Raw genomic sequence first — 26529 nt, 5'->3', positions numbered from 1 at the left:
TCAACGTTACTTTTGGTACAATCAACGAGAGAGCAGTCCATCTCAAAGACTAAGGGAGTCTTAAAGAATAATGATTCTCGTGTATAACATGGTATTTTGGTTTGAAAATAACAAAATGTACAGGATATAACGTGGACTGTAGGTTGCAATGACTTTTAGCCCCACATATCGCCAATCTTACACGTACCCAGGCAGGCAAGCGCACGATATACGGCCTTACACCTCGGGCTGATATTCATAGCCGCCTATTTCACTGACATGGGAGCTTTAACAGATGTGCTCCAGCCTTGAGCTACCTCTCCCCCTCGCTTCTCCTTCGCATAACCTCCGAACGATTTACCTTATCTGTTTGTAAAAGACTGGCCTACAGATACAGTATAGGCTATAATAAAGGATAAATAGCCTACATAAAATAATAATAATAAACAAATAGCCTAGTAGATGCAACACTGAAAAAAACTTCATAATGCTTATGAACTTCCACAATCATTACATTTCATAGACTGACTATCTGTGTTTAAGTCCTACTATTCACATTTTCACATTTTTATCATTCTCAAACTTTGTTTGCCGATTCCTGTTCTGAGTCTCAGCCGCGGCGCGGTGCTTGCCTCTCTCCGTCTCTCGCTCGATCGCTGTATGTGTGTTTCTATGTGTGCGAGTACTCGCATGCACTTTCCGTGCACGAGCTGGAGGCTTATGGTAATTGCGGTCTCCCGACTGGCCTTCTGGGTAGAGTCTGCGCGAGTGGGAGTGGAAGCGAGTCGCTCTGTCTCAGACAGCGTTCATCCATTCTGTGTACGGCACTCCCCAAACAGCTCTGCGCGTCCTGACTGTGAAACGGGGGGATTTGCTCGAAGGGTCATTACTTTTTATGAGGCACGTAACGTCTACACGGAACCAGGTTCGGAATAATCTTTGGACGAGGTGCGGAATCCGCTGTTTATGAGGATATGGAGTGACTACGCGCGGGAGCGAGGGGCTTTTTCTGAGGACGGCGTGCTCAGTTCGAACCCAACATGGCGCTGCTGCGAGGTACGGCCAGGCTGAATTAATTTTTTCCGCGATTCGTCCGACCTTGCGATTTATAGGCTATTCTTCCAGAGGATGATCCACATTTTCACAGACCGAAGCAAACTCTCCTTTTGGACGTAATTGCGTGGTCATTTTTTGGTTTCTGCTCTTGTGCCAGAACACTTTTGTTGTTTTTGGAAGTGACACTAGTAGCATAATGAAAAGTGTTAATAGTCCCAACCAGAGTTGGTGCAAGACAAACAGCTTTAATTTGTGTTGTTTTGTGACAAGTGTATGACCTGTTAGACACTTTTCACTGCTTTTGTGTGAGGCGCAGAGAGGACGGTAAACAGCGTCTACGCACGGTCCGTTGCCCCCGTAGTGTTAAGTTGGCAAAACAGGGAAAAGACGTCAAACGACACAGAACGGACACTCGAGGACAGCGACTTTCAACTACAGAGGTGAGTTTTGTAAACAATTTCAATATATGTTGTCTTTGTGTGTCAAACAAAGGGCCGTTTTAGCGGTTCTGTAGCGTGTGCAGCCTATAGGCTATTGAACCATCCTCGGTACGTGCGCACAGAGTCGCGGAGATGAACGGCCACTTCTAATAATAGCGCATAGGGTGGTCTTTGTGCATTTCGGCGGGGCAGTGGCATGCGCTTGATAAATAACTTCGTTCACATAACGATCCCGTTACTGCGCGTGGTCCTCCCTCTGTTGAAATGTTAACTCTTGTCCTGTCAGATTCACGCCAAGGTTTTAGGGCTATTTGGGAAGAAAACCTCTGCCCACACATTAGCGAGCGGGAGCGTGCAGAGAATATTCCTCTATCGTGTGGTGATCTTTGCCGCTGTCTCCGTGTCTGTCTGTGTGGCGACAGGGCGCGCGAGAGAGGCTGGAGTGTAGGAGGGGATTGTGTGTCTCTGATAGGAGTGTGTGGGCTGTGTTCGTGCGCGCACACGGAGCTTCTGCGCTAAACAAGGTTACGGAATCCAAGCCTCGCCCTGCCAAAGGAAAGCGGAGCGGCGGCGCTGCTCCGCTTTTGCGCTGTTCCGTTTAATAAGAGGGCATCCCCAATTGTGCATTGGCGCGTGACTCTCGAGCTTTGTTTGAAGATAGTGGACTCTTATCAAAGGTGTGTGTGTCACCCTCCTGTCTACTTGAAGGAAAGCGCTCTGGCACATTGCCAATCCCGCTGCTGTCAGCTCAGGCGGTAATCCTGATCAACTTCGAAGGGGATCGCCTCTATTTCGATTTTGTAGATTGGCTATTGTAGGCACACATATGTGTAAAATTAAAATTGTTGCTGTCCATCGGCCCTTATATAGAGAGATATATACATATATATATAAAAGGTTGTTATGCAATGACACTGTTAATTGGCTAATTGACAGTCCAGAACTTTACTAATACCACGCCAAACCTATTCATGAATGTAATGTGAAGACCATTCTTGCCGCTGTTTCGTCGTTCGTACTTGGTAGCCAGTCTTTATGCTCCGTCTTTCCGAGCTGTGCGCTACTCTTTCTGTGTAGCACAGGGGAAACGTCTACTGCCGAGCTGCGCTCGGAGAATCCACGTAGAGCTTGTTAAGGCTCCCCTCCCCCTCTGCATCTGACACGCGATGTTTTTTTCCCCCCCACTCCTTTGGAGAAAGTGAATCACAAGACTTGAACACAGCTTAATCAAGTGATTAACTATATTATCCTATAAGTATTATTCTTCAACATGCTGTTTACTTTAATTTTATTGCGTTAAATATGCCACTTTTATATGTTTTAGGGCAGTAGGAGATATGCACAAAGGAGTTCCATGTAGGCTCCATCATTAAAACAATGGCTATGGAGAGACACAAAATGTTCTTCAACGATCTCTCATGATGACAGTGACGCTTCCCGTCCCGTCAAGCAGAGTTGTCTTCTCAGACACTACCCCGATCCAGTGCAAAGCTTGGCAGACATTTGCGAACGCGCGCTCTGGGCGATCGATGTACGTGCTATACTTGGTGGCCCGCGCTCTGACACTGACAATCTCCGAGGGAATCGAAATGCTTATTTTTTCCGTTTTACGGTCCATGACTAAAACTTACTGGCTATGGCTTGCAGGACGACACATTCTTCCAGTAGCCTAGAACTTTTTTCAAGTAACAGGCATTAAAAGTCAAATTGCCCACACAGTTAAAATAAATAAATAAATAAATCTTGATGTTGAACGGATCTGCGATCAGTTAAGGCTGAAAAGACTATGGACCGCGCTTTGCGCATCAGCTGTCGGTGTAGCCTTCTTCGGAATAAACGTGGGTCACAGAAAGTTTATCTAGCTGAAACTTAACTTCAGATGATGTGTTTTTTTGGGAATAGCCTATTAAGCTCTGCAATACATCTCCCAATAGGCCCATCATTTGTTTGTATTGGCAGACTGATTTACAGAGGGGGGGTTGCACCTGAAGGTACCACCAGCTGTGGACCTGCTGAGTGATATTGTCATGCTGAGTGAGGTGTGACAGTGGATGTGTCAGTGGGGCTCCGGTGGGGCAGTTTGGAACTGCGCAGCGTTTAAGAAATCAGCCACAGCGACTGCCTTCAAAATCCATTAACCTGCTGTTTGTCCGCTTTTTAACATGTGACGTTTGGGGGACGCAAGGCGAAAACCAGAGCGCTCATTAAATCGGGAGACCGCCTTGACACAGCAAAGCGTTGTAATTTTTGAAAAGTGACAACGGAGGATTGTAGATGATGATAAAGTGTCCTTTCGGATAATGCGAAGTATTTTTGCCATCTTCACTTCTTCCTCGCGCCTGAAAATGAAATAAAACAACAGGATTGCTGCCGGCACTGCGCTCAGTGGCAATGTGCGCATGAACAAAAGCCTCGGAACGACAGAGAGAAGCCGAGGAGAGATCGGTTTTCCAGGCGCTGCGCAGCTCCCCGAGGAGACGTCACGGTTTGATTGAAGCTATGCTCCGCGCTGGCCTCTTGGGACCTCGCGATGAAACGAGAATGTTCCCCCTCCCCTTCCCTCCTTCACACCACCCAGCGTCTCCCTCGCTCCCTCTCTGCGCTGAACAAAGCTTTTTGTTTCGACTGGAGCGCACAGATCACTTTCACCGGATACGTGCGGCCGTTGAGCGCTTCCCTGGCGCACAGATGACCTCTGCTCCTTTATGCATCACTTCTTTGTATTGATGGATATAAGTTGGACATTTCAGAATCTAAAAGTATTGAAGAATTAATTACCATAACGTCACTAAAACAGTCTGCCTCAGGCTACCAAACTGAAGCTCCCTGACCTCTGTGTTGGCTCTTTGAAAGATTGATAAAGCAACAGAATAATGACACAGTCTCTTCCGCACAGTCTTATTTTTAGGTAGGTAGGTAGGCCATTTACCCACAAATATGCCGCACACCGTGAAACTTCTCTATTTTAGGTTGTGTTATTTTAATGGTTTGAGTTGCAACATATCAATACCAAAACTGATAAATGCTGGAGTCCATGAGTCAGAAATATACACTTAACAGAGTAGGCAATACCTTTAACATTAAAACAGCTGCAGGCAAAGTAAGTAGGCTATCTGCTAATTAAGAGTTGGCTGTGGGCTATGTCAGCTGTAGCACCTGTTTAAAGTGCATTTTTCCTATAGTTTACAGCCTGTAGACTTTTCAGTCAATACAAATCCAGTCCTGAAGATTAGGACTCAGTGGGCAATGGCAAAAGAGAAGGCTATTAGCATACATTATGAGACGAGGGGAGTGATGTTTGTCCTTGAGTTTTCATAGGCATGGTTAGGCATCTCTCTTGAACTGTTCCTGTGGTTCTTTGGCTTGTTTCAGTCCTGGTCACATCTGGACTTGAGATGACCACCTCAAAAAGAAGTGAAAGTGGGACAAGCTGTAAAATATGTTGGGGTGGACTTGGGAGATGCAAGTGTTTTGGCCACCATGGAACCTTCTATATTTCCTGTTTAACACAAAAAGCATGGAGGGGGGGGGGGGGGGTTAACAATGTCAATCCAGCCTGATAAAACAACGGCAGTTACCTCACTTGGTTTCACTGAAATTGCTGATTTGATCTAAAACACAAAACATTCCCATCCCGAAAATTATTGCCATTATTGTACACTTTATGCAAGAGGTATGTAAATATTTATATTGCCTAGGCAACACTGAGAGTATGAAATTGTCTGATTCTGTGGGATGGGTTAACTTAATAGTCAGTTCTTTTGTAGACGCAGTTTTATCAATTACTGGTTCATGTATTACTGGTTCATCCATCACAGTTGAGTATTTTCAGTGATCCTGATGAAATGGATCTTTGGTTCCATAAGGTTGCACAGTCCTGCTAAAGTTGTAAGGCATGAAGCGATTCCCGACCTATAGTGAAGTAAAGAAAGTTAACTGGATAGCCGAGGCGAGGGGACATATGTGCGTCACCCTTCGATTACAATCAGTTACTTGGTGCCATAAAGAGCCATTTAGTTCTCATTTGGCTTGGAATGAATAGAGGCTGTTCAGCTGCGCCACCCGGGTCCCCGTGACAGCGTCAAGAGAAGAGGGAGGGATGGGGGGTCCTCACAATATTGCTGTTGTTGCTGAGGGATGTGATTGAAGCACGCGCCTACTTGTGCGCGTCTGTGCAGTGGCCAGGGAGGACGCAGAATCCTTGTGTGCACAGCTCGTACGCTCCTGTGTGATCTGCAAGAGACGCTAGCGCTCTTCAGTGCCGAGCTCTGCCACCTGCATTCAGTATGTCAAAGAGATACGGTCTTTGTAGGTTAAATTATAACTTTGAAGAAGTTCAGTGATTTTGTCAAGTTAGGCAACTTGTGTATTTGTGACCTGTGGTCGCAACAATGCCTCATAGTAGAGAAGTAGTCAAAGGTCAGCAGTTCAATCACAGCATGCAGTCGGAGTGTCCTTGGGCAAGACACTTCTTCCACCATACCTACATGTAGCCTATTATTTGAAATTTGTTGAAGTTTACTTTTATTTTAAATTCCCTGTATTTATCCCCATTAGCTTCAACAGTGCGTAGTGTCCTGTGACTGTCACTCGTGTTCCTTTGGCGCGCTCCCTCTTATAATGCCAGTTGTTAATGGCTTGAGGCTGCAGCGCTTTCTAACATTTTCCCTCTGCGCGGGCGTTCTTTCCCATATCGAGAGTTATTCGTCTTACAGCGCTCCTCTCCATCACACACATCTCTCCCACTCCCTTGTTCGTGCAGTTTGTGCGCGCATGCATTTAATCCATGTTTATCCCCATCCCACCCCAGTCGCTGCGGAGATTATCCTGCGTCACACTGCATTTTTTTGAGCTGATCGGAGCTATGTGCATCAGAGGGTTTGGCAAAGCTCCAGGGACAAAGAGTGAGGCCCTCCGCTAATACACAGTGAGAGCTGTGCATTTCTCTGTAGCCTAGCCTACAAGACCGAAGCATTAGTCCAAAACTGTTTTAGTCTCGACTCTGACACACAGTTTATTCTCGTATGACATATATATGTCATATCGTGCAAATGCTAATGTTGCTAACGTGGTCCAACCACTTAGACTTCCTAAGCCTGCTGCTTTAACTGACTTATTTGTCGCGCAAACAAACTCCAACAGTGTGTACGAGCCTATGGGCATTAACAGTGTTTCTGTCAACCATGTGTTTTTTTCTTTTTTAACTCACAAATAAGAACATTTAATGCGTATAATTCTGAAATGACACATCACATATAGAAATTAGCAGTGACACAAATTCCTCATCCTTTTTGTTTAGGGTAGGCATAATCTTATCATTGGCCTGCTGCCTACTCAATTCATCTATTACTAGCATAGTGGCCTTGTATAATCCTTTAAAGATTTGCCATGCTGCAACATTTGAACACTTTAGGTTAGTGTATGTGCTATCCTAATCTACGTTTAGTTGACTGTATATATAGCAATAAGTAATTTGGAAAATGCTGTCGATTTGTTTGGAAAGCACAGGAAGCATAATTTTCAGGGTTTTAGTCCTGTCAAATGCGGTTGATGTTGAAAGCAGACTGGCCCCATGGCTGGCTCCGGAGAGCTGGGGGGAAGGGAGCACTTGGCTAGGGAGGGCCCCGTAGCAAGCTGATTAATGGGCCTGGGGTCACAGCAACAAAACTGGCGCGGAAGTGAGGCAGAGGCGTTTCTCTGCTATGATCGAGCAGCGCTGGTTCACTAGTACGCACTGAGCTGAGGCAGCGCACTTTTACTATTTAAAGGTTTTTCCCTGCCATCCCCCACTAAACTCCCACTCCATTCCTGTCTAAAACCACAACTGGCTTACTAAATTACGTTGTACAATGACAAAATACAAAATATAAAGACTTAAGAATTACCTTCCTATACTTTCAGCTTATTTTTTAAACAAATTGGCATCCATCCATGTTTTATGTTAATTTTCCTTGTTAGACATTGAAAGTTAAAAACAGTTCAACTGGACATTTTTTACATAGTTGCCCTATGTTACGCGAGTCATCCAACTCACTTCTTCAAAGGGCCAAAGATGTTAAGTCCCATCAGATGTTATATTGGGTTTGGTGTTGTAGATTGCACAGTCACCAGGCAAGACATTTGGACATATTTAGACAACTATGTAAAAAATGTCCAGTTGAAATGCTTTTCAATGCTTTCAATGTTGCATCTACCTGGATGAGATCAATGTTCATAAGAATTTTACTTATTAGATTTGCAACAGTTTGTTTCTTTGTCTGGTGCACATGACAAAACCTGTCTGAATTTCTGTGTTTGAATTTAATTGAAGAACATGCAAACTCCACTCAGAAAGGCCCCGTCCAGGTGGGAAGCTGTGACGCACGAGCGCTAACTGCTGTGCCACTGTGTGTAGCTTCAATATTTATAGTGTTTACACGTCTTGTTTTGAATCAATGGTTCAAAATGTATAATTTAACATTGCCAACTAAATACCTATATTTGAGGGCCTTTTTTTTTTAAATTAAAAACATTTCTGAAAGTTTTTGTTGTTTGATTTGTACTTGTTGATGGTGGGCGGTAAATGGGCTCACACTAAAATGGTCTCTGATGTTTAATCTGCATTTGCTCCGCTGACTGAGGCGAGCACCGAGTAGGTCAAAGAGGGCAGAAAAAACAGTGTGCAGGGAACGTGACTGAATAGATGCGCCTCCACAATGCCTGTCTAGTCCACGGGGCGGGCAGGACTGGGATCTTGGTGAATAGGGAGAAGGTTGTTGAGCGCTGGTGACAGACTTGAGGGAGGGGAGCCCACTGAGTGCTTTCATCTCCACTGACTACTTCAATGAACTTGTATGTGTGAGCGGAAGGGCAGACGACCATAACGCTCTTTGTACTGTTACAAATGTTCCCTTATATTCATTAATATGATCGCAAACCACAAGGGTAACCTTTAAGTGCCAAGATATTAACTATTTGCTTCTCTCCTCAGGGCAACATCTGTTCGTGATGTCGAGACAGAAAAAAACCTGTAACTAAGACAAGGAAACCATACTGCTTATACCATGGCAAGTCATAACTTATTTTCATGTTTTCCTTAATTTTGTTTATTCTGTGAATATTTTCCTATAATCTATGCATTGTATAATTTGTTTTAGGTGGATGCAAGGTTAACACCCCTGGCTGCTATGGGGCTCGACCGTGGCGCCTTGATGCATGATGGTCTCCGCCTTCACAGTGGAGTAGTGTATCCAGGGATCAGAGCGCTGCCTGCTGACAAGAGTCGAGACACACCTGCTCTACCGCTTGGTTACAGCAGGGACGGGCTCCCTGAGCTTATGTACAAGTCTGATAACACACTGGACAGTCGTAAGTCTACAAATGGATATCTTGGCCTCTACAAGGGCAACCCTCCAAGTCTCCACAAGACTGTGATGGTTCCTGGCGCTGATGGGATGGGGTTGGAATGCAGAGTAGGACCTGGGGAAAAGCCAAATGAACTGGGCTTGGCAGGTGCAGGTGGCAGCTACCTACGCTTGCCTTGGCTCAGTCCCTACCCTGAAGCCAGCATGTACCCGTTCATGGAATCCTCCAAGTTTGCAGCTCTGAACATGTACAAAGCCTCTTTACTGAGCCAACCCAACCCCTATCTTTCCCAACACCTGGCCTATCCCTCGCTCTGTGCTGCACAGGGAGGCAACGTGACTTCAGCTGCAGCCCCTTCCTCAACAGAGAGGCTCTACTACATGCCACCATACCCCCCCTCCCCCATCTCTTCCCCCATGGGGGCCCCGCCGATGAGGATTCCTGCAGTCAGTGTCGCTCCCACATCACTGGCACACTGCCAGGACAAGGGGCTGGGTGTTGCACCGCCCTATCCACCCCAGCTTCACCAACTTTCCCCTCTTCCACAACACCACCAGGGTGCTCCAGACAGGGACAGGTCCCCAAACAGGAGCAACAGACCGAGTAGACCTCCCTCTAGGAAGAGTTCTAACAACAGCAGCACTTCAAACAATAGCAACACAGTTAGTGGAAGTGAAAATTGTCTAGCGACATCAGATTGCTCTCCACATGCTCCGTCTCGTCTTTCTCAACCTCCTGGTTTAACTGACAATTCTTCGGATTTACAAAGGCCTGTTGCTAGAGTAGGACAGCTGACAGTCTCAACCACTGACTCAGTCTCTGCTTCTTCTGCCCAGACCGTTTCTCTTCCTTTTTCTGTAACCAGCATTGCATCAGATCAGTCCTCTCCTGCTCGGCCAAGTCCTCACAAACCAAGGCAAAGAGATGAACTCAGAAGTCTGCCGTCTGAAAAAAGATCTAGTAGGTCACCTTCCAAACCCAATGGGGAAAGGCCAGCTCTGTTAACCAAAGATGCAGCTGAAAAGCCCCTGGACTTGTCTGGACGAATGCTGGAGTTTGGGCTTCCTCCAAATGGCTTCCCAGTTAAAATGGAGACCCTGGCATCAAGTGCACATGGTTATGGTTTGCCTCATAGCCGGGAGCTTCTAAAAGACAATATATCCCAGTCCCCTTCTTCACATGCTCACTCTGTGGTCAGCAGCACTTCTTCAAAGGTCTCTGAGAGGCCAGAAATGATTAGCACTTTACATTCATCTTGGGTAGTACCGAGTTCCTCTCCGCACACTTCAGCCGTGCCCACTTCTCCAAGGCCATATACTGAGCTGGGTTCTTCACATGACAAAAGCTCCTCTCCTGTAATCAAAACCAAAAGTCTAGAGAGGTCTGCCGCCCAGGAGCGTAGCTCTTCCTGCCCAAAGATGGGGGAGACCAATCGCACAGTTTCCTCCTCTCAAAATACAAACTCTTCTCATGGCTCCAGACCTCTCTCTCCAAAGCCAAGTAGTGAGTGGATCAAACAGACTCCCAACCAATATGACCTAATTGGACACCACAGAGAGGGCGGTGATAAATCCATACAAGCTGTAAAGAGGAGTGTGCCATCTCCAGAAGTTCTGTCATACAAGAGACCTTGTTTAGAAAATGGCCATCCCTCAGGACACTTGTTCCTTCCTCAAAATGAGGCTTATCTGAACCCCAGCTTGACATACACCAATAGATACCTCCACTACCCTATACCTGAGAGTATGGCACTGCATTCCCTTTCTCTTACAGGGAAAGGCCCAGTGTACCCCCATCCTGTATTGCTTGGAGGGAATAGTCTTTATCCAACACATCTGGGACCTAAACATCCTTTGCCCTACCATAACATTCCAGCTGGATCAGGAGGCGAATATCTTACATTTAACTCGCAAGAGATGACTCATCCCTTAATGCAGCCTCGTTCAGAAAAACTCCCAGAACGGGCCGATTCAAAGAGCAGAGTCCAGGAAAAGCCTCGCTCAGCTGCTGAGTGTGGTCACCAACAGCGTAAGAATGATAAAGACACAAATGAAACACACCCAGCAAGGTCTGTAAGAGAAATGGGCACTGAAGAACAGCAGTGCAATCAACGCAAAGCTCTGCCTGTTACATCCAGAGAAAACATTGTTTGCATTGACCTTGTCCACTCAGACACTGATATTGATAATGAGCCCTCCACAATTGTGCACCAGCACTCCTCCACTGAGTCTGTGACTAAGCATGACCAAAATCAGTGCTGTGAAAGTAATATTGGCTCTACAAAGACTGACTGTGACCACAATCCTGTTTCTCAGTCTTATTCAGACCCATTTGGAAAAGGTGCCTCTCCTAAACCAAGCCAATCTGAAAAACTGTCTGAAAACTCATTTGAGCCAACAAATGTTGCTCAGGACGCATGTCTTAAGTCACCTAGCGCTCCTGAGCAGGATGCCCAAGCACTAGACAGTATGGAGGAAAACTGCTCCAGCCCTGAGCCTGATGACCAAGATCAGAGCACACTGCGCTGTGCGCGCACATCGGGCGAGTGGAGCTCCAGAAAAGACAAGGGGCTTCAGAGCAGAGGTCATGCCTTTCCTCTCTGTATCGACGGGAGGAACGACTTGGACCATGAAAACTCTGCTGCTGAAAAAATGTTTGAGAAAGAAGACAGTATTGTGGATCTTGGCGAGTCTCAAGAAGAAATCGAGGAAGAGGAAGATGAGGGTAATCACGCATCTTCTAAAAACTGTCGAAGATCCAGCCTGGCAAAGAGAATTGCCAATTCTTCAGGCTATGTTGGAGATCGCTTCAAATGTGTGACCACTGAGCTGTATGCGGATTCCAGCAAATTGAGCCGTGAGCAAAGAGCATTACAGGTAAGGCCATTTCCATTGTCTCTTTGATACAATAACAAGACTGAGGTTGGTGCTGGGGTGTCGAGTCTGTAACGGATTAGGTCCAGGTGTTTTATTCTGACATTAGAAACCTCTTGTTAGTTCTAATGTTGACACACACACACACACACACACACACACACAAAACTATCTCAGCAAAGTCCCTTTTCTCCCTGGCTGCATTAGTTAATACGAAACTTTCGCATGAACTCATTCTCCATTCATAACACATAGAATAGTTCTGTCATGCTACTGTCCTAGCTAGCAGCTTGACCTTTCCCCTTGATCCATAATTGTCTTGGAGCTAGTGTGAGGTCGGTCGAGGGCCTCTCCCAGGGATGGCAGATCAAAGGTTAACCAGCGCTGCCATCTCTGTATGTTGATTAGTGAACAGTCATTGTAAAGGTTATTTCTGAGCATGCATGTGTGTGTGTCTGTGCGTGCCTGTCCCTGTGCAACTGCCTTGGGGCTAAGCCATGTGCTGAGTGTGCTGCTATAGTCTTTGAGCATGACTGGGGTTAGCCTCACGTATCATACTGCCTTTGGCTATGTTTAACCCCAAGGTGCATTTCAGCAAAGGGGCCATACTGTACTTAAAAAAAAAAATCTACTCAATTTAGGGGTTTTCTTGAGGTGTCTGCATGGCCCCATTTGCTGGCAGAGGTGGGTAGTGTAACCAAAATATTCGCTCAAGTAAGTGTATCGTTGCTTGACTGTAATTTTACACAATTGAAGTATAATATATTAGACCATAAGAAATGGATAAATTGATTAAAAAACATATTTTCTTACAATAAGGTACTTTACTTTCATATTTACTAGTGTAAAGTGTAACCATATATTTTACCCAAGAGTATTCATGCTTTAAAATATTCAAGAAGTAAAAGTAGAGTGATAAAACTGCTCTGGGAAGCACAAGAAATACTCGATGAAATGTACTTGAGTAAATATAACTGAGTACTGCCTACCTCTGTTTGCTGGACACTATTCACTAACACAACTAATTTCCCCCACCAACCTTAGTTTTTTAACCCACATTCGACTGTATGGCTATTGCAGGGATACTTATCCAGTCCAGTGTGTATAATAACATTCCTCAATGCTAAAGCTAATGGAAAAACATGTTGTGTGTGTGGCACCTGCTCAGAGGCAGATATGTTACTAGGTCGCACATGTTTCTTTGTTGTAACCACACATCGCTAACTGTGAATATGATATTTCAATGTGCGAAAGAACAGCTGTAGCTCAGAACTATTTGCAGCTGTATATCATGATGACGTGGTAATTGGACAGCTGAAATTGACTACTTGATAACTGCTATTCAGATCCTACTTTTACACATTTAACACATCGAGCCCCTGGGGAATTACATTGTGATTTGCTTTATTGTTTTGTAATGTTGTAACAAAAATATGTGGGTTAATAAACACATAGAAAAAGAAATGATGGACAGATATATTGAGCCCCCCATTCTAATTGCTTAGATGGAAGTCTTATCACAAGAGGGGAGTAATGTAAGTCAACCTGCAGCTAACTGGGAGGTCAGTTCTTTACATTTCTTATCATATCTGCCTCTGATGCCTCTCTCTGTCCCTCTGTATCACTGTACACTACTTCTCTTGCCCCCTACTTTTTTTCTCTTTCATTTCCTATTTGTGTTGTCAAGCTTAGATCTTTTAATTGTTTGATGCAAGAACAGATAAGGCAAGATTTGAGCCCCAGAGCGCATGGACTCACTGTGGTTGCTGTAGTTAACCTCTTAATGCTATGCTTTCAACTATCTGTCTCACCTTGTGTCCTGTGTGTGTTGTGAATGTTGGGGTCTGTTCTATATTTGTTATAATTTGAGCATAATGTCACATATAATTTGTTTGCTTCTGTAGCTGTTTTGGCTAGATTGAGGTTTAAAGAGGTGTTTGCTTGTGGCATGTGCACGCGATGAGTGGTTTTCATGATTTTCCCCTATGCATTTGTCGTGTGTGTGCGTGCAGCGAGCCATGATGCGGTTTTCAGAGCTGGAGCTGAAGGAGAAGGAGGGCGGCGGTGTTTGTGTGTCTGCCACAGCAGCGGCAGCAGGACGCGAGCTGGCAGACGGCCAGCTCAGAGAGCAAGTGCTGGAGCCCAGCCAAGGCAGCACCAAGCAGGGGGAGAGAGACGGTGAGCGGCAAACTACACACGCACTACGTAGACAAAAGGAGCACGGACTACATAGCTTCAGAGTCAGACAATCCTAAGGCAGGATCTCGAAAAGACATATTGCCTAGACAGACTTTTCACAAGCCAAGTGAGAAGGCTACTATTTTGTAAAAGCCATTTACGCGCCTTTGTACAGAGACTGTTGGCAAAGGTGGGAGGATAGGCAGAGAGCCACAGCAGGGAAAATGTGATGGTCAAAGCCGTTCAGCGCCTTATAACCGAAAGGTTGGTGGTTCGAATCCAGCTCTCGCAGGTGCACACTGTCCCTTCACCCACTTCCAGTAACTGCGTACGCTGGTGTATGAGTTAGAGTGTGACTGGGTAATTGGTTCTTTGGTGGAGAAAAAAAGCACTTTGAGTGACTGCGTAATGTAGATAGGAAAACGCTATATAAATTGAAACCATTTACCATAGTGTTGAAAAAAACGAATGGGAAGACAGCAAGTGGAGAAAGAAGAGACGTGATGGTTAGTGACTCTGGCTCCGAGCCCAGCAGTGTGTTGGAGCGAGACCGTGGCTGACGTGTAAGCCTAATTTTGGCAAGGACAGACACACGAGCACTTGGAAAAGGAGGGAATGCCACGGAATGGCACTGTGAAAGCAGCCACACTGTCACCATGCAGTTAATTAGCCAAGGGTCCTGTGGCATTTTGAATCCTCAATTATCCATTATCATTTAACAGAATTCACCTTTTTCTCTTTTTTTTTGCTTTAAAGTGTTTGATATGAATGGGTTTCAGCCACCTGACATTTTTTAGTTGTTGGTGCCATTTGAGGACTTTTGACCTAAAATATTTCATTTTGAATTCCTATTTGCAGCGGTCCTCATGTTTTAACACATTGGACCTTGGGCTCATATTCTTAAAACAATTCTGAAAATGGCGCCATTGTTTCTGGTTTTCTTCGTAGGCAACGAAAAGGGCCAGCACTGTCTGCCATAAGCAGTAAACAATAAAACCAAGGACTATAGAAAATGACATGTTTCTGTATAGGAGTTATTGGAAGGGTTCTTTTTGCAAAATTGTGAGTGGTTGGACTTTTATTCACACTAGAAAAGCTTTATCCCATCAAAGTTTAACTGCCCGACTTAAAAGTGGTCTGGCTTTAAATGGGCATTTTTTTTCCTTTGTCAATCAGCCATCCTTTTTTACATCCACCCTTGCTTTGTTTAGTTTATTTTTTGTCTGCATTATTTATATTTTTATGAGCGGCATTTGTTTTTTTTGCCTATGAGCCCTCGTTAATGTTTCTCCATTCTGCGCAGGTTGCCATCCAGCTTTTGGTAGCAGAGTCCCAGTTTTCCAAAAACAGGGTGGACAGAGAGAGCCTTTATCCCCGGCACAAGTGAATCACGATGCAGCCAGAAGCACCAACCCCTCCAGTATTAAAGATGTGAACAAGAAGTTGACTAAGGATTCCGAGAACCACTGCGCTCCGCCCACTTTGACATTGGTAAAAGCGCATCACGAGGAGAGGTTCGGCCCAGCTAGAAAACGCCCCAAGACAGATCCAGAGGAGAGAGATGGCGATGAAGTGGAGCGAAGGTGTCATCCCGAGAAGAAACTCAAGATTTCTCCCGGTAGGCATTGGCCAACTTCCTGCTCATACCCGTCCCGTTTTGCCCTCCACTCATCCCGCTGTGTACGCGTTCTTTCAATTATACCCACTTGCCTTCATTGTCAGCACGCCACTGAGCCGCTGTCTTCAAACCTTGTTATTTTTCTAATCTTTCCCTTCCTTGTGTCACTTCCTTCTCCTAATCAAATCCACCTTAAACCCACTTCGCCGCAACTAGCCCCCTCCCCCCTTTGCTTTCCGTTCACTGTCCCATCTTATGCTCCGTGTGGCAGCCAAGCTCGGAGAAGTGTTTAATCCTGCCTTTGAGCAGAGTGCGCGCGGGAAGCAATAAGAGGGACAGCGCGTCTCTCCCCGCTCTCGCTCTGCCTGTATATTTTCAGTTCTGTCGTTCCCGTACCCACCCCTCTTCAAAGCTGCTATTTTTCTCATCCTTTCATCTGCTTTTCTCCCTCATCTGTTTCAGTTTCCCTTTTTTTTGCTGGCATGTGGTATCCCGCTTGCTCTCGCTAGCGCTGGCAGACTAGCAAAATACCCGTCTCCTGTGTGCCTCCATTCTTTTTCCCTCCTGTTTCCAAATTTCATAGTATAGCTCCTTTACCTGGCTCTGGACTTTTCTTTGCCTCTTCTCTCTGTCAATTTCTTATAATGTGAAATTCATTGGTTGTTTAAAGCATTTGTCAAGCCTGCATTTTTCATCTTAGAAGTTGAATCACTTCAAGCTATTACATTTGAAATCACTATTTTCGAAGTTGTACAGCCGTCTTAATTATCACCAAGATCAAAAACTTTATATTTGCATCAATGTTGGGTGTCTTGCCCCAGAAACACCCGTGTGATGAGATGACCGTATGATCGCATGCACTCCAATTATTTCCTATTTTTGAAAATATTTTACTTATTATCCTTTACATTTGTATGTGTAGATATGTGTTCTTTCAGTCTCTTTAAACTGCTACATAAAGAAATTGACTAAAAAAGCTATACAAACTTTTTCACTCTCTGGACCGTTATGTGAAGAATATCGTCTTGTCTTTGCCAGATGGTCACACAACAACAGACGAAGACGACGACGACGAAGTTCGCAAGCTCAAAGTGTGCATCGAGCTCAAAGGACTCCGACTCAGCAAACCTACCACTGGCACGCCCTCACCCGATAGGCCTCAAGTCAAGCAAGAGCGTGTGTGGCACCAGAATAGGATGGTGTCTTCTGCCCAGGGCGCACACAAGTTCAGACACAGCGACGCGGAGGACAGACTCGCAGCGCAACGGGCCGAGATCAACAGGAAATGGGGCTGTGAGAAACTTCTCAATGGTAAGAATGAACCGCCAGCCGTGCAGGGTTCAGCCAGGGTTAGTGGAAGTCTATCTTTGGCACGCGTTTTTGCTTTCTTGTTGAGACATCTGTCATCACGGGGATTTCCCTGGCGCTTTTGGGGAAAGATGTTAGAGGATGAGATGTAGTCACTAGTTCCTCCTCTCTAGAAAAACTGAAATATGACTGTCTGCAGTGTTTCTTCCTCAGCTTATTTTTAGCTGACCCACGTGAAGACGCAAAGTGGTTAGTAAGATTTGCGTGGACATGTGTATTGTATTGATATGATCAATTCACTTTTAATTTCTTTTCTCTCACAATCAATTCCGGAAAAAGGAACAATGTGTGGTTAGGGGTATTTTTATAAAACCAGGGCTTTCCCTCGTTCATGTGCCCAAGCAGTGATTCAAACGAGAGGTTAGAAGGGAAGAGAGTATTGGAGGTTTAGTTTCCTGCTGAAGGCATAGGCGTCGATTGGCTAAAATTGTATATTGTAGATAATTGGTAGACGTTTAGGTGAATTCACACTAGAAACAGTTAGAGTAACAACACTGCAATGAGTGAAAGTTTTTTCAGGATTTCCATTGAGTTAAGGGCCTCCAGGATCATTTTAATGCAGCAGTGTGTTGATGAAGCATGTAGTTGTATATTTAAAATATATGTATAATGTATTGTTGTTGGGGGGAGGGGGGGGTGGGTTGGCCTAAATTGTGTTTGTGAATTAATATATAATATCTTTGTACTTTAGTTGTAAATACTACAAGAACTAAAAGAGGCCAGTACCAAATAGCTAATAGTGTCCTTGAAGCTGTGAATGAGTTTCCAGAAGACACAATGCTTGCGCTTATTTTTTTTTTTTCTTGCACGAACACGCCTGCTGTGCTCGCAGACAGCTCTGTGCGCTCATTAATAAACCAACAGAGGATGAGGGATGGCCTTGCAGTATCTTCCCATCCTCCCTTCCATGCGCCTCTCACACTATCTAGTGCTCACTTTGCTTTCCCACCCTCTTTCCCTCTAGGAGTTGCTCCCTCACTTTCCCCCGGCCCGTTAAAGGATAGAGTGCAACTGGCGAACCCCTTCTCAGGTGACCGTAGCCACAAGGAGCACAGGAGGGGCCCATCCTCCCCGAACCAGGAGTTGTCACAGGGAGGACTCAATCTTTTGAAGGCTCGTCGCCATAGTGACGCAGACAAGCCCAAGGGCAAGCGGCCGTGCAAGACCAAGCACACCAGTCAGAAGGAGCGAGAGCGGGAGCGAAAGAAAGAGGCTGCTCCAGGCAGTCCAGGCCAGCGCAGCGTCTCGGACCTGGGAGCTCCAGAAGAAGACAAGGTGCGTGTTGACTGATGTGGCTTTAATCATTTTAGAATAGATGGACATAGGAAATTCTCTCTGGTTTTCTAAAGTAGCAACCTGTAACCTGGCCAAGTGAGTCGTCAGTCTTTTTATATTGATGGTCTGGCGAGGATAGGCTTGTCTGGATATTTAGAGCAGCGGTTTGTTTCAGTATGCCTGTCGGCGCCTCTGATTATGCGGCAGGGAGAAAAGAAGGAAGTATGTTTACAATGTTTGGCAGGCCGCTGCAGCTTTGACCTCCTCGTGCCCTTACTGACTCCCCACGGAGAAGGACCACATGTGCACTAGAGTCGGGCCTTAATTGTTCAGTGTGTGTTGTCGCTGGTGTTTTGTGTGCGAGGATGTGCCGCGACACTCTTTTGTCAGTTTGTGAGCATTCCTGACATAACCCAAAACCCCAGAGCAATTAAATGTTACACGGTGCACATCACACTTAAGCAGGTAATGTAGTTTCCATACTACGAAGTTGTAAAGGTATAAAGACAACTGAAATGAGAGCTCTGTCCTGACGACAGACTTCACAGAGTTGACCACTGAGTTTTTGGGGTTATTTGTTATTTGGTTGTTATAGAAACCAATCTCAGTAAATAGAGCCACAGATGCATACTTTCTATGCAGAATCAAGGGCAGACAGTCATTAGGAAAACGGTGACGGTCATATCAATATTTTCATGTAATATATTGAATAGGAGCTTTTTTGATTCCATGTATTTCATGGATAAATATACCATGACGACCCTCCAACAGCGGTGTGTAACACTCATGTCTCTCTCTACAGTCGAGTGAACAGTCTGGTGTCCCCAGGAAGAGAGCAGTGTCTCCTAACCCATATCCCTGCTCTCCGGTTAAGCCGTGCTCTCCTGCTTTGCACTGTCCTCCATCCTTACTACCTCAAGCAAATGGTAGGGTCCCACCAACAGAAGGGGCTGTGACGCACAGGACCCCCCCTGCTGAGCCTCCCGCGCTGCGCCCAATCCCGCCTGAGGCTCGTCGGCTGATTGTCAACAAGAATGCCGGAGAGACACTGCTTCAGAGAGCTGCGCGGCTAGGCTACGAGGTACACTTGTAGTTCCGCGCTGCTCATATTTCACACCATACACAAGGCAATCTCTTATGAATTCGTTTTTTTTTTTTGGGGAAAGCTCTCCTGCGTCTGTGTTTTTGTTTATGCATGTCCTATTGCTCTTCTGTGTCACTTCTTATCTCCCCCTTCGTCTTTTGCTGTTGTCCACCACTCGCAGGTTTTCCGCTTTCCTCTTCCTCTTGGCGCTCTCTCTTCCCCTCTTTGTGACTCAGATTGTCGTTGGCCTCACTCCTCCTCCCAGCGAATGTGCACATAACGCATGCACACCCCACCCCCCTCGCCTCGCTCCGCTCTCACATCTCATTAATTTTCCGTGAGGCAAAGTGTGACACACTCGCTGGCACAGGGGCGGCGCGCACACACACGTGTATGCAGACAGCAAGGGTTTGCCGGATCATTATACAAAGACGAATGCTCGGTCTTTTCAGATTTTTATTTTTCTATTTTGCATTGCTTCCTCATCTTGAGCTCTGCGTGTGCGATTTGGACACATTTTACATATTGTTTTGATCCAAGTTGGACTAATGCCATTTGGTATTGTTCCTACATTCTTTCAATTTTTATTTGTTTAGAGTTTGTGATTGAGATTTTTTTTGTGTAATCAGTAATAGAGGCATCTTAACAGAACTCTAAATAGATGCTGTATCTTTTGTTGTCCATTAACTGGTTGCTTTATGATGTATGTTCACATTTATGATGATGAGGTGTGTTTGAGTCAGAGTGGAAGAGTGTGAATGAGAGGTAAGCACTGGGAGTATAATCGCGTTCTAATGGCCCTCTAATGTGCCGTGGTGACTGTGGTTAGCAGTAGTGGCGGCTGTTTTTCTCCCTCCTCCGCTCGCTCTCTCATTCATACACACACAGACACACCAAACAGCGCAGCAGCGGAGCTCACTCAGCCGTGCTGGAGAGAAGCTGGCTCGTCTCTCTGATTTATGCGTCTCTCGAACGTTTTTTTCTCTTCCATTCTCGTTTTTTTCCCCAATCCCCTTCGAAATTTCCCTTCCTGCGCCGGCGTGTGGGGAGGGAAAGAGGAGGAGAGAAAACCTGAGACTACACAAACAAGGCGCTGACCGCTGCGCAAACATCACCCCCCGCCTTCCTCCACCCCCTCCCTTTCTCTCTGCTCTCTCCCGCTCAGGAAGCTCGTCTCTCACTGCCTGTGTGTGATAAGCCTGGGGCAGACCCCTGGGGCTTCGCACACACGCACACACAAAGACGTGTGCTGCGAGACACACCAATTTATGCACAGAGCGCTCTCCACACACACGCCGCTCCACACAAATGCTGCTCCACACAAATGCCGCTCCACACACACGCCACTCCACACACGCACACACGGCTCCTCACTCGTGCACGCCGTTTCACACTAGACTAGTGCATGCCTGTGCTTAGCGCTCATACACACAGACTTCTGTCGATGTGCACAGCATCTATGCACTGTGCTCCGCGCACGCACACGCCTGTCGATGCACAGAGCGCTCGGCTCGCACTGGTGTTTCTCTGCCGTGAGCGCAGGGCTTATCGCACACAGGCAGAGATATGAGCGCTGGAGAGACGGCGGCACGTACGCGCTCATGTCTCTCACACTTTGGTACGTGCACAGAAAACCACCAGTTATGACCCAGTAAGCGCACACAGGCATCCTAACGTGCTTAAGTCCATATGCTGCACACAGGGATGACTATCGCTGCTGTCGCGCACCCACACAGGCCTGCACATGCAAATTCTCACTCATCTGGCGCACACAAAGCCACACACAAGCGGGGTGCCGCGGTAGCGTACGAGTACAGACCTGTGCATGTTAATGCACACCTCACCAGCATGTCATTTAACACACCGCGCTGCCGTGTTCTCCGTGCCCAGCCGACACTCTGCATATTTCATGTTCGTTTAGTTTTGCGATCCGTGACTATGCACATGAAAGCCCACTCTCTCTTCCTTCCTTTCTTGCTCCCCTTTATTCTCTGGCTCTCCCTCGTCTGCCTCACTTTCTGGGCATTTGAAATGGTAATGAGAAGAGATTCTGCGGATGTCTTCATCCTTCTTGCTCCTGCAGCTCAGGGCCTCACCATTTCTGCACATTGAAATCTCAGATAATGGTGCAATGTGCCAATAACGCACATATTAATAAGTTATGATTCCCCTTAAATGAGATTAAACAAAAGTAAACCCAGTTTCTTGGGGAAAACTATGATTGTACAGCACTTTTGTCTATCAATGTGTATTTATTGAATATACTGACATAGAGAAGCTCCTACAACGTACCTTAACTGACAAGTTAAAACTTTTCACTTTCTATGCTTCATGGCTAGAAGCTGCTATTTGCTAATGTGTATCAATTATTAATGCACTTTTAAACAATAAAATATTGCTGCAAATAGGCCAATTAATTATCGTAATTAATCAGCCTTATTGTTCAGTGATGTCTTTCTCATCTGGATTTATATATATTTATATTATAATGTTTCTAGCTAAAACTTGCTGCCAATGATTCACACCACGCACAGTTCCCGTGTCTGGGCTTGCATTTCACTGCCTAATATATGAGCGCTGCACAGGCAAATCCACTCATGTCACCGTCACAAGTTTCACTTCTCTACTTACTATGTGCAAGAAGGCAGTGCTGCAAGGGGTTAAATGTCTGAGTGATGCATTGATTGCGGACAAGCGCAGGGAAACATTCTGGAAAGGCAGATTAGAGGACGGAGGGAGAGGGGCCGCGGGGAGAGGAGGGCGTCTCATTTTACTGTGGAGCCGTGTGTGTGTGTGAACGGGAGGGAGGGGGGGGGGTCTGGCGCGAAGCCGGGGCTCTCGCGCTAAGCTCCTTGCTCCCTCCCAGCGATATTAAACACGGCTTTGGAGGTTTAGTGCAATGCCTTCTCTGCTGCCGTAACGTGCACATGTGCATAAACTCATCAGTACCACCAAACAGTGACATGCACGTCAAATTCTAGAGGCTGCAAGATTCTGCTTCTCCCAACCGTCAGTGTCTGTAACGTCCGTGTTCACTCAAGCGCACACAGTGGAATCCCTTATAGCTGATTGGCACTGATTGACCACAGTTGAATTGCCCACCCTGTAATCACTCTGTTGAGGAATGGATGTTTATTTTCCTCCAAGTTGCCTCTCAAATTTGTGTTGTTTCTCTTCTCTTTCAATGATCTTTTCTCTTTCATTGGTCAAGCTTCTGTCATTGTGACCTCCTCGATACAGAACCTCCTCCCCTCAGCACTTGTCTGTTGTTATTATCAGCTGCGGCCTGGAGGACAACCCTGACAGATTTCATCCTCACATTCATTTATCTGTCATCTGTTTGGGCGTTGCCTCTTCCCGCTCTTCGCCCTTTCTCTGGTCTGTCTTGTCTCCATTTCCTCCTCGTCCTTCCATTGTCCTACTCCAATCCTGCGCTGAAGAGGGAGAGAGAGAAGCAGAGCGAGGGAGATAAACACTTGGACTAGATGGCAGGCTAGAATTAGCATAGAAATGGAAGTTTGGAGTCATTCCCCAGGTTCAGATGAGTGGGTCTTCTCCCTCTTGCACAGGACAGCTGAAGGACTGTGGACAGTCCTGGTTCTCTCACAGGCCGTTGTATAATGTGGCATAGTTTATAGAATTGACATTTTGTTTTTCCTGGCACCTCTTTCTCGCTAGAAATGCTATATTACAAACTAAATGTTGTAACATACTTTTTTCCACACCAAAAGGCTGCTTGCGCTGTTTTCTCTACAGTATGAGCAGTCCAATAAAAACCAGTCTGACTACTAAGTGCTAGAGGCCCAACTGCCACAGCGTCTAACAGAAAGCCCACAAATGCAGACTCTTTGTCTCTCAGCCATTATTCTGTGTCAAAGTCCAGTAGTCATAACTGGCTGCCACTGTGGTGTCCATGGCCACAAAATTGTTCACTCATTGGCGTATATACTTGCACATTCTTGCTCGGATACATGTAGGTTAGGGTCAGTTTCTTCTTGGGATTTCAGTTCTATGTAGTGTGTAAGTGTAAACCTGCTGTTAGCTTTTGTTTCCGTCTCGTTCTTATTTCTTATGTATGAATGTCCCCTCTTTTTTTCTTCCCTAGGAGGTGGTGCTGTATTGTCTGGAAAATAAAGTTTGTGAAGTCAACCATAGAGACTACGCTGGTTACTGTGCTCTCCATGAGGCCTGCGCCCGAGGCTGGCTCAACATTGTCCAACACCTGCTGGACTATGGAGCGGACATCAACTGCAGCGCTCAGGATGGCACGAGGTAAGCAAAATCCCACACAACTTCTGACTGATAATCAGGTGATTATCAGTCCACATCAGTCCTTCCACAAACATTCATCTCTGCAATGGTGTGAATCCCTTCACTGTTGACTGTTTACTTTAATGAGAAGAGACTTGTTGACCAATCATTTATGTTTTTGTAGGCCAATCCATGATGCTGTGGAGAATGACCATCTGGATGTTGTGCGGGTGCTGTTGTCTTATGGAGCGGATCCTACACTTGCTACATACTCTGGTCGGGGCTTGCTCAAGATGACACACAGTGAGAGCATGGAGCGCTTCCTCACTGGTAAGAGCCATTTTTTATGTCCCAATATTGACTCAAATCTATGACAATTTGCTTTGCTTGGCAATCATAATGAAGAGTATCCAAATAATGACCTTCTTTCATTGGAGTTAGCAGTGTTAGATGTACAGAATTTCTCGTTAATCACCCTGGTGTCCCTAACGTAAAAATGCTTGAATAATGCTGTCCACAATCACAACCTTTCTGTATTTGATGTTTAACCTCAATTCAGCCTACTAATGCAAGTGCCGCCCTGTAAACTTTCCACCCTCCACTAGTCTGTCTGTGTCTGTCATCCTGTTTCCCCTCCGGTGCTGTGCTACCCCCTCCTCTTCCCTCGACCACCTGTTAGAACGGGACTCTCAGCCCGCCGGGGCGCGTGCTGCTGGCTCCGAGCTGCTCTTTCCGGTTACCAAGCAACGTAGACTGTTTGCTCAGCATACGCAAAACTCGACAGTTCAGGCTGTAGTGTAGCTGCATTTCAGTAAAGTTACAGTTTTGTTGTTGTTGTTTCTTTACTTATTCTTTTAGTTGAGAATTCTGCATGCATCAGAAAGAAGGCAAACTGCGCACTTAGACATCGCTAAGTACTTAATCACCTAAAAAGCAGGACAGATTACAAGAGCTGAAAGGTAGTAGTGCTGAAAATGAGCAGGCGAACAGGTTTACCGTAAGGGAAATTTATTATGTCAGCGGGTGGAGAGATGGCGCAGAATTTCGAAAAGGCAGTGTATGTGGATAGATCGATAGCTGCTGCACTGACAGCGCAGGAGAGCAAGGGGAGATTGAGCACCGGGGAAATGAGTGAGAGCGAGCAGGCGATCGCTGCCCTCCCTGCACCTGGTCCCACTCATCTGGAGGCCGTTAATCCCCCCCCCAAACACACGCCAGACGCCCCGCGCCTCGGCACTGGCACTAAGCCCAGATTTCATTGTGTGTGCGTGCTGAATACACACTTAGCCCTGGCCGCGCTGTGTGTGCTTATCCTGCGCCCTCTGCTTGTTTATTTCCAGCCTGGTTGATGTGTGTGCGTGCTACACTGTGCGCTTCTCGTTTGATTACTGGCAGCCGCCTCTAGCTCTGGGCTGAACTGTGCTAGCCCTATCCCGCTGCTGACTGTCGCTGCTCTCCCCCGTGGTACAGCCGTTGGCCCCTGACCATTATGCCTCCCAGCTCACTCCCAAAACATTTTCTCCGTTTTTCTTTCCTCTCCTGACGCACTGCCTCCTTCATTCCATTCGTGTAGGCACATTTGTCCGTTGAATTCTCCAAGGGCAACTCGATTAGCCCCGTCTGTTCCCTAGGCTCAATGTCTTTAACATGTCTTACTTCTCTCTTTACAGATTACTTTGCTGACCTTCAGGGCCGCTCAGATGATGACCCCGAACTTTGTTGGGAATTCTATGGCAGTGCTGTTTGTGGTGAGTACAGTTCAGCACTTAGTCTTGAAATGTACTTGACTTGTATTTTGAACTTGCACATGTTTTAATACCTAATTGTGTGTTTTTACCAGAATCTTCAGATGAGTGTGGAGTATATGATATCTTAGCTGATCCACCTGGCCCAGATGATGGTGATGATGATAAAAGAGAAGTTTTTGAGTTTGAATTCTCTGATAGACCTCTATTGCCTTGCTACAACATACAAGTCTCTCTCTCCCAGGGGTAAGTGTAGGTTGTCAAGTAATCATTGGTGCTTTTGGATTATTTCCTAGTTGCTGATTTGTGTTGATCCTGTTTTAGGCCAAGGAACTGGTTGCTCCTCTCAGATGTGCTGCGGCGCCTCAGGATGTCCGCTCGTGGTTTCCGACAGACCTTCCCACACATGGAGGTGGTGACAGTGGCTGAAGCGGAGTTCTATCGTCAGGCTTCTCTGTCACAGCTCTTCTCTTGTCCAGAGGAGCTAGAGGGCTTCCATTCAGACAGCAAGGAGCTGCTGGACCTGGTGGAAGACAGTGCTGAATTGGCTGCTCTGCTGGGTTCCTCACTGGAATGCTTGGACGACCGCTGGGACCATCCAGGGGACAAGTTGAAACATAAAATTAAAGTTGTTGGGAAGTTGGTCTCCTGACCCCTGGAGCACCTAAACACTGACCTCGATCCCTACGGACTGCAGTTTTCTCTGGAGCCAAACAGGGGTTTTTGATGCCTTATCCAGACCCTTCGTTCTGCTTTAGCCCTGTTCTGGCCCAGCACTGGTGCACTATTCAAAAACTATGACCTGCTGGCTGTCAGGACTGCTGATTGTTGTCTTGTTAACTACTTTGGGATACCACAAAGTTAATCGTGGTCTTATTTTTATAAATTAATATATGTAAGATTATGATATATAAAAATATCAGAGATTTTTGTTTCGTGAGATGTAGCTCATTGCTCGGCCACAATTGTGCACAGAACATGCTGTCTTTGGTCAGAGTGTGTGAGTGCAGCACATTGAGCATGCGTGTAGCTGTACAGAATAGTACTGAGACTGTGCTATTGAATGTGGTATTTGTGTTTATCAGAAGCACATGATGTCCTTCTTTTTCCCTCAGTCTGGAGCAGTTGCTTCAGCCTCTGGGGATATTTGGTTGTAACTTTGGTTCAGATTCTGCTTCCTGTATATTTAACCGCATAAACTTGTTTGTATTGTAAAGTTTTAAGACAATGTAGATAAACCTTTTGCCACTGAGCTTGTATATAACATGGAGGCAACTGCAGTAAAGTAATTTTGGTGTGTTAATTTGTTTTAAATTTG

The 26529-nt window shown here is 45.9% G+C and overlaps 1 protein-coding gene across 2 annotated transcripts; it reads left to right on the top strand.

Annotated features, from left to right (window-relative positions):
- The first annotated feature begins 710 nt into the window (after nucleotides 1-710).
- Nucleotides 711-26529, top strand: bcor (BCL6 corepressor). 2 transcript variants are annotated; one of them, XM_079562424.1, is made up of 14 exons: nucleotides 711-1475; nucleotides 8446-8521; nucleotides 8612-11695; nucleotides 13198-13254; nucleotides 13705-13870; nucleotides 15174-15488; nucleotides 16527-16799; nucleotides 17821-18131; nucleotides 18934-19212; nucleotides 23321-23487; nucleotides 23651-23796; nucleotides 25137-25214; nucleotides 25307-25457; nucleotides 25536-26529. In XM_079562424.1, exons 2-14 carry the CDS (start codon nucleotides 8519-8521, stop codon nucleotides 25861-25863), a joined length of 5358 nt encoding a protein of 1785 aa, XP_079418550.1. In that variant the 5' UTR covers nucleotides 711-1475; nucleotides 8446-8518; the 3' UTR covers nucleotides 25864-26529. The 2 variants fall into 2 exon arrangements, with proteins under 2 accessions (XP_079418550.1, XP_079418551.1); XM_079562425.1 differs by lacking the exon at nucleotides 13198-13254 and having other exon boundaries at nucleotides 712-1475; nucleotides 25536-26528.

The sequence above is a fragment of the Gobius niger genome (assembly GCF_951799975.1).
Source record: "Gobius niger genome assembly, chromosome: 9".
Classification (NCBI taxonomy): domain Eukaryota; kingdom Metazoa; phylum Chordata; class Actinopteri; order Gobiiformes; family Gobiidae; genus Gobius; species Gobius niger.
The sequence above is the reverse complement of the archived record's forward strand: the minus strand, read 5'-3'. Positions and strand labels throughout refer to the sequence as shown.

What these genes read in the sequence shown, in the direction of transcription:
- bcor (XM_079562424.1), top strand. An exon ending in AACCTGCAGCTAACTGGGAG is followed by an intron (nt 13,255 to 13,704) that starts GTCAGTTCTTTA and finishes GTGTGCGTGCAG; the next exon opens with CGAGCCATGATGCGGTTTTC. An exon ending in CAAGCAGGGGGAGAGAGACG is followed by an intron (nt 13,871 to 15,173) that starts GTGAGCGGCAAA and finishes CATTCTGCGCAG; the next exon opens with GTTGCCATCCAGCTTTTGGT.